This window comes from Rhinopithecus roxellana, chromosome 15 (assembly GCF_007565055.1).
Source record: "Rhinopithecus roxellana isolate Shanxi Qingling chromosome 15, ASM756505v1, whole genome shotgun sequence".
NCBI classification, from domain to species: domain Eukaryota; kingdom Metazoa; phylum Chordata; class Mammalia; order Primates; family Cercopithecidae; genus Rhinopithecus; species Rhinopithecus roxellana.
In genome coordinates, this window is record NC_044563.1 from 84041083 (window position 1) to 84053008 (window position 11926).

The 11926-nt window shown below is 39.5% G+C and overlaps 1 protein-coding gene across 2 annotated transcripts; it reads left to right on the top strand.

The window, feature by feature from the left end:
- The first annotated feature begins 8464 nt into the window (after positions 1-8464).
- Positions 8465-10844, top strand: LOC115893682 (pyrin domain-containing protein 3-like). Of its 2 annotated transcripts, none has more exons than XM_030918971.1 (2): positions 8465-8946; positions 10626-10844. In XM_030918971.1, exons 1-2 carry the CDS (start codon positions 8647-8649, stop codon positions 10653-10655), a joined length of 330 nt encoding a protein of 109 aa, XP_030774831.1. In that variant the 5' UTR covers positions 8465-8646; the 3' UTR covers positions 10656-10844. The 2 variants fall into 2 exon arrangements, with proteins under 2 accessions (XP_030774831.1, XP_030774832.1); XM_030918972.1 differs by lacking the exon at positions 10626-10844 and adding an exon at positions 10371-10410.
- The last annotated feature ends 1082 nt before the right edge of the window (positions 10845-11926 follow it).

Sequence of the window (11926 nt, forward strand, 5' to 3'; positions counted from 1 at the left end):
TCTTTCTTACAAACTTCTTGGTGATGATGAATTCATCTCACAGAGTTACACTTATGTTTCGTGGAGCAGTCCATTAACACTGTCTTTGAGGAAACTGAGAAAGGCTACTTTGGATCGCATTGAGGCCTACGCTGATAAAGGTAATTTCATTAGTTCAAAACGTGAAAGAAGCTTTCTGAGAAACTTCTTTCTGATCAGTTGGTTCATCGCACAGACTTACATCTTAGAACTCAGGAAGCAGTTTGCTAACACTCTTTTCTTGGAAACTGCGAAGTGATATTAGGGAGCCCTTAGGAGCCCATGGTGAAAAAGGAAATATCCTCACATAATAACTAGAGAGAAGCTTTCTGAGAGATTGCTCTCTGATGTGTGACTTCATCACACAGAGTTCCACCCGTCCCTTCTTGGAACAGATTGCTAACACTGTTGTCGTGGATTCTGCCAAGTGATATTTGGGATCCTATAGAGGACCACGGTGAAAAAGGAAGTATCCTCACATAATAACTAGAGAGAAGCTTTCTGAGAGATTGCTTTCTGATGTGTGACTTCATCACACAGAGTTCCACCCTTCCCTTCTTGGAACAGTTTGATAAAACTGTTGTCGTGGATTCCGCAAAGTGATATTTTGGAGCTCATTGAGGGCTATGGTGAAAAAGGAAATATCCTCAGATTAAAACTGGAATGAAGCCTTATGAGAAACTGCATTGCCATGTGTGAATGCAACTCACAGAGTTACACGTTTCTCTTCAGTGATCAGTTTGTTAACACAGTTTTATGAAAATCTGCAATTAGATATTTCATAGCGCAATGAAGCTTATGGTGAGTAAGGAAATATACTCAGATGAAAACTAGAAAGAAGCTTTCCTAGAAACTTCTTGGTGATTTGTGAATTCATCTCACAGAGTTACACTAATATTTCGTGGAGCAGTCCATTAACACTGTCTTTGAAGAACCTGAGAAGGGCTTATTTGGATCGCATTGAGGCCTACGCTGATAACGGAAATTTCATCAGTTCAAAACATGAAAGAAGCTTTCTGAGAAACTTCTTTCTGATCAGTGAGTTCATCTCACAGACTTACAACTTAGACCTCAGGAAGCAGTTTGCTAACACTATTTTCGTGGAAACTGCAAAGTGATATTTTGAAGCCCATAGGGGCCCATGGTGAAAAAGGAAATATCCTTATATAATAACTGCAGAGAAGCTTTCTGAAAGATTGCTTTCTGATGTGTGAATTCATCACACAGAGTTCCACCCTTCCCTTCTTGGTACAGTTTCCTAACACTGTTGTCGTGTATTCTGCAAAGTGATATTTGGGAGCCTATAGGGGCCAATGGTGAAAAAGTAAGTATCCCAACACAAAAACTAGAGAAAAGCTTTCTGAGAGATTGCTTTCTGATGTGTGACTTCATCACACAGATTTCCAGCCTTCCCTTCTTGGAACAGTTTGATCACACTGCTGTCGTGGATTCTGCAAAGTGATATTTGGGAGCTCTTTGAGGGCTATGGTGAAAAAGGAAATATCCTCAGATTAAAAATGGAAAGAAGCCTTCTGAGAAACTGCATTGCCATGTGTGAATGCAAGTCACAGAGTTACACGTTTCTCTTCAGTGATCAGTTTGTTAACACAGTTTTCTGGAAATCTGCGATCTGGTATTTCATAGCGCAATGAAGCTTACGGTGACAAGGAAATATCCTCATATGAAAACTAGAAAGAAGCTTTCTTAGAAACTTCTTGGTGAAGTGTGAATTCATCTCACAGAGTTACACTTATGTTTCGTGGAGCAGTCCATTAACACTGTCTTTGAGGAACCTGAGAAGGGCTTCTTTGTATCACATTGAGGCCTACGATGTAAAAGGAAATTTCATCAGTTCAAAACGTGAAGTAAGCTTTCTGAGAAACTTCTTTCTCCTCAGTGAGTTGATCTCACAGACTTACAACTTAGACCTAAGGGAGCAGTTTGGTAACACTCTTTTCGTGGAAACTGCAAAGTGATATTTGGGAGCCTTAGGGGCCCACGGTGAAAAACTAAATGTCCTCACATAATAACTGGAGAGAAGCTTTCTGAGACATTGCTTTCTGATGTGTGACTTCATCTCACAGAGTTCCACCCTTCCCTTCTTGGAACAGTTTGCTAACACTGTTGTCGTGGATTCTGCAAAGTTATATTTGGGAGCTCATAGAGCCCATGGTGAAAAAGGAAGTATCCTCACATAATAACTATAGAGAAGCTTTCTGGGAGATTGCTTTCTGATATGTGACTTCATCACACAGAGTTCCACCTTTCCCTTCTTGGATCAGTTTGCTAACACTTTTGTCGTGGATTTTGCAAAGTGATATTGGGGAGCTCATATAGGGCTAGGGTGAAAAAGGAATTATCCTCAGATTAAAACTGGAAAGAAGCCTTCTGAGAAACTGCATTGGCATGTGTGAATGCAACTCACAGAGTTTCACGTTTCTCTTCAGTGATCAGGTTGTTAACACAGTTTTCTGGAAATCTACAATTAGATACTTCATAGCGCAATGAAGCTTACGGTAACAAAGGAAATATCCTCAGATGGAAACTGGAAAGAAGCTTTCTTAGAAACTTCTTAGTGATGTGTGAATTCAACTCACAGAGTTACACTTATGTTTCGTGGAGCAGTCCATTAACACTGTCTTTGAGGAACCTGAGAAGGGCTTCATTGGATCACATTGAGGCCTACACTGATAAAGGATCTTTCATCAGTTCAAAACGTGAAAGAAACTTTCTGAGAAACTTCTTTCTGACCAGGGAGTTCATCTCAGAGACTTACAACTTAGTCCTCATGAAGCAGTTTGCTAACACTCTTTCGGTGGAAACTGCAAAGTGATATTTGGGAGCCAACAGGAGCCCAGGGTGAAAAAGGAAATATCCTCACATAAAAACTAGAGAGTAGCTTTCTAAGAGATTGCCTTCTGATGTGTGACTTTATCACACAGAGCTTCACCCTTCCCTTCTTGGAACAGTTTGCTAACACTTTTGTCGTGTACTGTGCATCGTGATATTTGAGAGCCCATAGGGGCCCATGGTGAAAAAGAAGTATCCTCCGATAAAAACTAGATAGAAGCTTTCGGAGAGATTGCTTTCCGATATGTGACTTCATCTCACAGAGTTCCACCCTTCCCTTCTTGGAACAGGTTGCTAACACTGTTGTCGTGCATTCTGCAAAGTGATATTTGGGAGCTCATTGAGGGCTATGGTGAAAAAGGAAATATCCTCAGATTAAAACTGGAAAAAGGCCTTCTGAGAAACTGCCTTGTCATGTGCGAATGCAACCCACAGATTTACACGTTTCTCTTCTGTGATCAGTTTGTTAACACAGTTTTCTGGAAATCTGCAATTAGATACTTCATACCGTAATAAAGCTTGCGGTGAGAAAGGAAATATCCTCAGATGAATACTAGAAAGAAGCTTTCTTAGAAACTTCTTTGTGATATGTGAATTCATCTCACAGAGTTACACTTATGTTTCGTGGAGCAGTCCAGTCCATTACCACTGTCTTTGAGGAACCTGAGAAGGGCTTCTTTGGATCGCATTGATGCCAATGCTGATAAAGGAAATTTCATCAGTTTAAAACGTGAAAGAAGCTTTCTGAGAAACTTCTTTCTGATCAGTGGGTTCATCTCACAGACTTACATCTTAGAACTCAGGAAGCAGTTTGCTAACACTCTTTTCGTGGAAACTGCAAAGTGATATTTGGGAGCCCATAGGAGCCCATGGTGAAAAAGGAAATATCCTCACATAATAACTAGGGAGAAACTTTCTGAGAGATTGCTCTCTGATGTGTGACTTCATCACACAGAGTTCCACCCTTCCCTTCTTGGAACAGTTTGCTAACACTGTTGTCGTGGATTCTGCCAAGTGATATTTGTGATGCTATAGGGGCCCATGGTGAAAAAGGAAATATCCTCACATAATAACTAGAGAGAAGCTTTCTGAGAGATTGCTTTCTAATGTGTGACTTCATCACACAGAGTTCCACTCTTCCCTTCTTGGAACAGTTTTCTAACACTGTTGTCGTGGATTCTGCAAAGTGATATTTTGGAGCTCATTGAGGGCTATGGTGAAAAAGGAAATATCCTCAGATTAAAACTGGAAAGAAGCCTTCTGAGAAACTGTATTGCCGAGTGTGAATGCAACTCACAGAGTTACACGTTTCTCTTCAGTGATCAGTTTGTTAACACAGTTTTCTGGAAATCTGCAATTAGGTACTTCATAGCGCAATGAAGCTTATGGTGACAAAGGAAATATCCTCAGATGATAACTAGAAAGAAGTTCCTTAGAAGCTTCTTGGTGATTTGTGAATTCATCTCACAGAGTTACACTCATGTTTCGTGGAGCAGTCCATTAACACTGTCTTTGAGGAACCTGAGAAGGGCTTATTTGGATCGCATTGATGCCCACGCTGATAAAAGAAATTTCATCAGTTCAAAACGTGAAAGAAGCTTTCTGAGAAACTTCTTTCTGATCAGTGAGTTCATCTCACAGACTTACAACTTAGACTTCAGGAAGCAGTTTGCTAACACTCTTTTCATGGAAGCTGCAAAGTGATATTTGGGAGCCCATAGGGGCCCATGTTGAAAAAGGAAATATCCTCACATAAAAACTAGAGAGAAGCTTTCTGAGAGATTGCTTTCTGATGTGGGACTTCATCGCACAGAGTTCCACCCTTCCCTTCTTGGAACAGATTTCTAACACTCTTGTCTTGGATTCTGCAAAGTGATATTTGGGAGCCCATGGGGGCCCATGCTGAAAAAGGAAGTATCCTCACGTAATAACTAGCGAGAATCTTTCTGAGAGATTGCTTTCTGATGTGTGAATTCATCACACAGAATTCCACCCTTCCCTTCTTTTAACACTTTGATAACACTGTTGTCGTGGATTCTGCAAAGTGATATTTGGGAGCTCATGGAGGGCTATGGTGAAAAAGGAAATATCCTCAGATTAAAAGTGGAAAGAAGCCTTCTGAGAAACTGCATTGCCATGTGTTAATGCAACTCACAGAGTTAAACGTTTCTCTTCAGTGATCAGTTTGTTATCACATTTTTCTGCAAATCTGTATTTAGATACTTCATAGCGCAATGAAGCTTATGGTGACAAAGGAAATATCCTCAGATGAAAACTAGAAGGAATCTTTCTTAGAAACTTCTTGGTGATGTGTTGGCATAGGCCATGCAGGAGAGGGACGACCCGGACCCTGATCGCATAAGGCTGCTCTTGAGCAGGGCTCAGAGCTTCTGGATGATGGCAAGGCCACTTCCAAGGACTGTGCAGCAGGTGGCGCTGGTGGGCTCTTCTGTATCGCTGGAATAAGCTATGCTATTTTGCTTTACATTTGTTTGATCATTTATATGCGGACATCTATTGGAAGGGATTCACGGTGAGGTCTGGGGAGTGTTACTCATTCGGTAATAGTACTGCCCACCCCTACTCCAGATCTTGGGAAATGGGGCAATACCCATGAGCTGGAAAGATAGAAGAAAAATCTTACCACATTACCCTCGGAAAATTTGGCCCTGGACCTCTCCCTTCAATATGGGTTAATGGCCAGTGGGGGTATGTGATGGGAACACATAAGGGAAAAAAGGAAATATGGTATTCCCCTAAAGGCAAAAATTCTATGCAAAATTTGTCATGGTTAAGCTCCCAACTTATTTCATATTCTGAGAATTATATAAATGGTGAAAAAATGGCGTAAATCGATGGCAGGTTAATTCTATGAAAAGATTTGAGTTTGTGGGACACAGTAAGATGACAAGGATATTAAATTTGGTGCCCTAAACAAAAATGAAAAGTTAAATACTAAAATTAGAAAAAAGAAAAATTGTTATACATAGTCATATAATCAATGTTAAAGTATAACCTTGCACTTAATAGAGACTGCTGTGCCAGTTCTAAGCCTATAACCAATTGTGCTGCTATAATTGTCCCTATGACCATTTCCTCAGAGATGACACAATGGTCCCGTCTAGCACCTGTAACCGCAAGAGCCACCAAGTCTGCTATAAGACTTTGTTATGTTAACCATTAAGCTTGCTTATTCCCCAAAGGGGTAACCAAGGAAAGAAGAACAAACTGGCCATCCATGAAGAGAACAGTTCTCGATGAACTTCTGAGAATATGCTGATAATCTATATATAATTATGTAATCGCCTGATGTTCTGTTGATTGACAATTGTTCTATAAGATACTATATAAGCCTGTAGTAAAAATCATTCAGGGCTGTCAGCCTTTTGCTGGGCTGCAGTCTTGTCTGTGTCCTCCTGCATGTTGTGTCTGGTATCTTTATTGTCTCTCGCCACCTTACCTCTCCCCTTTGGGGTACCTTGGTCACGCTAGGGCTGGACCCCTGCAGATTGGCGCCCGAACAGGGACCTGAAGGGGTAAGTATAATATTAAGGTAAGATTTCGGGGCAAGGTTGGACTTTACCTCAAGGGTTCTGCAGGCCCCCTGGAAGTTTCAGGTAGAGAGAGGAGGTAAAAAGTACAAGAACATATTACTGAGAAGCTAGGTGCCATGGGAAATTCCCATAGTTCAGATAGAAGCTTATATGTAGATATTTTGAAATATACCCTGAAAATGGTAGGTATTAAGGCTAATACACATCAATTAGTAGAATTTCTGCAGTTTGTGCAAAAGGTAAGTCCTTGGTTCCCAGAAGAGGGCACCTTAGATGAAGAAATATGGGATAGGGTAGGAAAAAATAGGTCACAATGGTATCAGACCAATGGTGGGAAAGACATGCCTATTTATGCATTTTCTTTATGGGGTATTATTAAACATGCATTGTTTTTGTCTAAAGAGCCTAGTGATCTTAAAGATACGCCTTCTTATTCAACTTTCCCTAGTCCAAACACTGAAGATGAAAAGGTGCCATTAATATCAAAACCGCCCTCCGTAGCAGGGTCGGTCAAGAACAAAGAACAAAAACTTTCTCCTTTGAATAATTTAATGGCCGCAGCAACCCACATCCTCTCGAGTTTTGACTCAGGAGGCTAAACGAGCATTAAGGATTATAGAAGAAAAGTTAAATAACCTAACCTTGCTACGTCTGGACTATACTAAACCATTTTCTTTAATTTTGTTAACTACAGAATATACCCCTTCCGGATGTCTATGGCAGGAAGGGCTTCTAGAATGGCTACATTTGCCAGTAGCCCAAAAAAGAGTGTTAGTTTCATATCCAGATTTAGTTGCGTTATTATTATATAAGGGAAGACAAAGAGCTAAAAAATTGTTTGGAAAAGAACCTAATAGTATAATTGTCCCTTATACAGCTCAGCAACTAGATATGTTATTAATAAATAATGATCAATGGCAAATGTGTTATAGTAATTATAAGGGACAAACTTTATATCATTTGCCAAATCATCCCTTGTTACAATTCATCAAAACACATCCAGTTATCTTCCATAGAAAATTCAGTATTACCCCTCTGCCACCTCCAGCTAGTTTAGTTTTTACAGACGGTTCCTCTAACGGAACCGCAGCTTATATTATAGATGGGAAACAGTTTTCTACACAATATCCTAAGCAATCTGCTCAAAAGGTAGAACTATTAGCAGTTATAGAAATATTTAGTAAACTTACAGAAAAAGAATTTAACTTGTATACGGATTCCATGTACATTGTAAATCTATTTCCTCATATTGAATCAGCTCCTCTTTCTCCTGTAAAAAGCACTATTCATAATATGTTAGCACAATTACAAACTGCCATTACACAAAGAGTAAAAAGGTTCTTTGTGGGTCATATTAGAGCTCATAAACAGTTACCAGGAAGTCTCCAAGAAGGGAACACTATGGCAGACAAATTAACACAGCAAATATTTTCCTTGTGGGAAGAAGCAAAACAAAGTTATGCTATACATCATCAAAATTCTAGAGCTTTAGCACTACAGTTTAAATTAACTAGGGAACAAGCTAGACAGATTGTAAAGCAATGCCATGTATGCCCTCAATATCACCCTTCATTACCCATGGGAGTAAATCCCAGGGGACTAAGGGCAAATTCTATTTGGCAGATGGATGTAACACATGTAACTTCATTTGGAAAATTTTCTTATGTACATGTAGTTTTAGACACATTTTCTCATGCTCTGTGGGCTACAGCCAGAACCGGAGAAGCTGTAAAGGATGTTATTCATCATCTTTTTGCGAGCTTTGCAGTTTTAGGAAAACCCCAAACTTTGAAAACAGATAATGCTCCAGCTTATACAGCAAAAAGTTTTAAAAATTTCTGTATACAAATGTCCATTAGTCATGTTACAGGAGTTCCTTATAACCCTCAAGGGCAAGGCATTGTTGAAAGAGCACATCAAAACTTGAAAAACCAGATTCACAAGTTACAACAAGGAGAGTATAAGTATTCCTCTCCCCATCACGTTCTTTCTCATGCTCTCTTTGTGCTAAACCATCTTAATGTTAACAATGAGGGCACAACAGCCCTCGAGAGACATTACTCAAAAGAAAGTACACCAGTCACTCTTGTTAAATGGAGAGACTTATTAACAGGACAATGGAAGGGACCAGATGTGTTGTTAACCTCGGGTCGAGGATATGCTTGTGTTTTTCCCCAAGATTCGGCCACTCCAATTTGGATACCAGACAGACTAATCAGACATCATGAAACTCCCGTCGCCAACAAAACCCACCATACCCAGAAAACGGTTTCGACCACGGAAAACCCGGCCGCCACCACACCCGACGAGTCATCAGATATCTGAAGTTCAACTTTCTTCTCTTTTTGCTTCCCTGAATCTGACTCAATTCCGTCTTGTGGCTTCTACAAGAAAAAGGAACTTACCAACTTGGGGTGATATAAAAGCTCTTACCACTTCTGCTTTAGCCTTGGTGGAGGGAGAATGCAAACCTGTTACTCCTGAAACTGTCTTTATTGCTATTCTTGCTCTCTTCACAGTCCAGGTAAGTTCTGCACCTTTGCCTATGAACAATCTTATAAACAATACTTATTGGGCTTATGTTCCTAGTCCTCCGTTGTTTCATCTTGCTTCTTGGGATGGCGAAGAAATTCAAGTTTCTTCTCGCTACTTTGAAATTATGGGAGGTGATCCTAATTCGTATACTATACCGCGAGTTTCTGTGCCCTTTGATTTCTATGCTACTACTCATCATGTTCCTTTATGTTTCTCTAAAGATAATACTCCTCCTATGCCACTGTGTAGCTCACTGACCATGCGCACAGCTGTCGCTGATTCACCCCTCAATGATAAAAAGGCTACTCTTACCTCAGGTCAGAGCAATGATGCTCATTCTCGTTACTTATGGTTCTTATCTTATCTTTCTATTAATGAATACAATTCTTCGGTGAAAACCACCGAACCTTTTACTACTCTAGCCTCCTCTATAAAATTAAGTAAAAATGCCCACCAAGTAGATCATTCTTGGGATCCAATTTCTTACCAAAATGGGCAACCTTTATGGTACAATTGTGCATTTTATAATAAAACTACCACCTTTACTCTTTATAATAGTTCATATAAATTTTATGATTGGTTAATTTCCGGTGTAGGATATGACTACAGAAATTATTTAAATCATAATCAAGGCCATACGTTCATTAACTGGGTCAACAACAAGTTAACTAAAACTAATGAAATAATAGACACTTGGTATTCTCCGGGATGTGTAACACCTACTTGGATATTTAATCACAAAAATAACAAACCTCAGTCACAACTATATAGACTAATAGCTGCACTTAATAAAACCACCTTAACTAGACCTACTAATGAAGAGGTAATTAATAATCAAGCTTGTGTACGCTCCCCTTTCTCTATGTTAATATATGACAATATTACTCAGTTACGTTTCTTATCAAGATAATCTATATACAGTAAATTGTACAAAATGCAAAATAACTAACTGCCTTAATACTTCATTTTCTCAGTCTCATTTTTATGTGTTAAAGCGTCCTACTTACATACTATTGCCTGTAAATTTATCTGAAGGATGGTACACGGACCCTGGATTAGCAGCTTTGCAAGCTATAAAGCAAGCCTTAACTAGACCTAAACGATTTATTGCTGCATTAATTCTAGGAATCACTGCTTTAATTGCTATCATTGGATCAGTTGCTGCCTCAGCGACCACCTTGGTACAACAAGTACATACTGCTCAACATGTTAATCATCTATCACTAAATATCTCTAAGGCTTTATTTTTACAAGAAAGCATAGACCATAAATTAATAGATAGAATAAATGTCTTAGAAGAAGCAGTTTTATATTTAGGGCAAGAAATTCAAAATATTAAAGTACAATTAACTACGGCTTGTCATCATAATTATAAATGGATTTGTGTAACTCTCCTTCCTTACAATCATACAGAAGTAACCTGGGAGCAAATTCAGTATCACATTACAGGATTATGGAAGCATTCTCTCACCTATGATATGCAATCTCTACGACAACAAATTACTGATATCTCTCATGCACACTTATCTACAGTTTCCCCTGCAGATGTCACTCAAAGCATAGTAGATTCTTTCCACACCATGGTAAATTCAAAAATACTATCAACATCATTCTACCATATAGCTGCCTTTGCATTTATAATTATTTTGTTTGTAATTTTCTTTCCAGTGCTCTCCCGAAGACTCTTCGCCTCTGTGAAAACCCTCCAAGAAGAAATTATTCGTTTTAAACTACAAAATAAAAAAGGGGGAAATGGCGTAGGCCATGCAGGAGAGGGACGACCCAGACCCTGATCGCATAAGCCTGCTCTTGAGCAAGGCTCAGAGCCCTCTGGCAAGGCCACTTCCAAGGCCTGTGCAGCAGGTGGCGCTGGTGGGCTCTTCTGTATCGCTGGAATAAGCTATGCTATTTTGCTTTGCATTGGGTTGATCATTTATATGTGGACAACTATTGGAGGGGATTCACGGTGAGGTCTGGGGAGTGTTACTCATTCGGCAATTGTACTGCCCACCCCCACTCCAGATCTTGGAAAATGGGGCAATACCCATGAGCTGGAAAGATAGAAGAAACATCTTACCACATTACCCTTGGAAAATTTGGCCCTGGGCCTGTCCCTACAATATGGGTTAATGGCCAGTGGGGGTATGTGATGGGAACACATAAGGGAAAAAAGGAAATATGGTATTCCCCTAAAGGCAAAAATTCTATGCAAAATTTGTCATGGTTAAGCTCGCAACTTATTTCATATTCTGAGAATTATATAAATGGTGAAAAAATGGCGTAAATAGATGGGAGGTTAATTCTATGAAAAGATTTGAGTTTGTGGGACACAGTAAGATGACAAGGATATTAAATTTGGTGCCCTAAACAAAAATGAAAAGTTAAATACTAAAATTAGAAAAAAGAAAAATTGTTATACATAGTCATATAATCAATGTTAAAGTATAACCTTGCACTTAATAGAGACTGCTGTGCCAGTTCTAAACCTATAACCAATTGTGCTGCTATAATTGTCCCTATGACCATTTCCTCAGAGATGACACAATGGTCCCGTCTAGCACCTGTAACCACAAGAGCCACCAAGTCTAAGACTTTGTTATGTTAACCATTAAGAATGCTTATTCCACTAAAGGGTAACCAAAGAAAGAACAAACTGACCATACATGAAGAGAATGGTTCTCGATGAACTTCTGAGAATATCCTGATAATCTATATATAATTATGTAATCACCTGATGCTCTGCTGATTGACAATTGTTCTATAAGGTACTATATAAGCCTGTAGTAAAAATCATTCAGGGCTGTCAGCCTTTTGCTGGGCTGCAGTCTTGTCTGTGTCCTCTTGCATGTTGTGTCTGGTGTCTTTATTGTCTCTCGCCACCTTGCCTCTACCCTTTGGGGTACCTTGGTCACGCTAGGGCTGGACCCCGGCAATGTGTGAATTCATCTCCCAGAGTTACTCTTATGTTT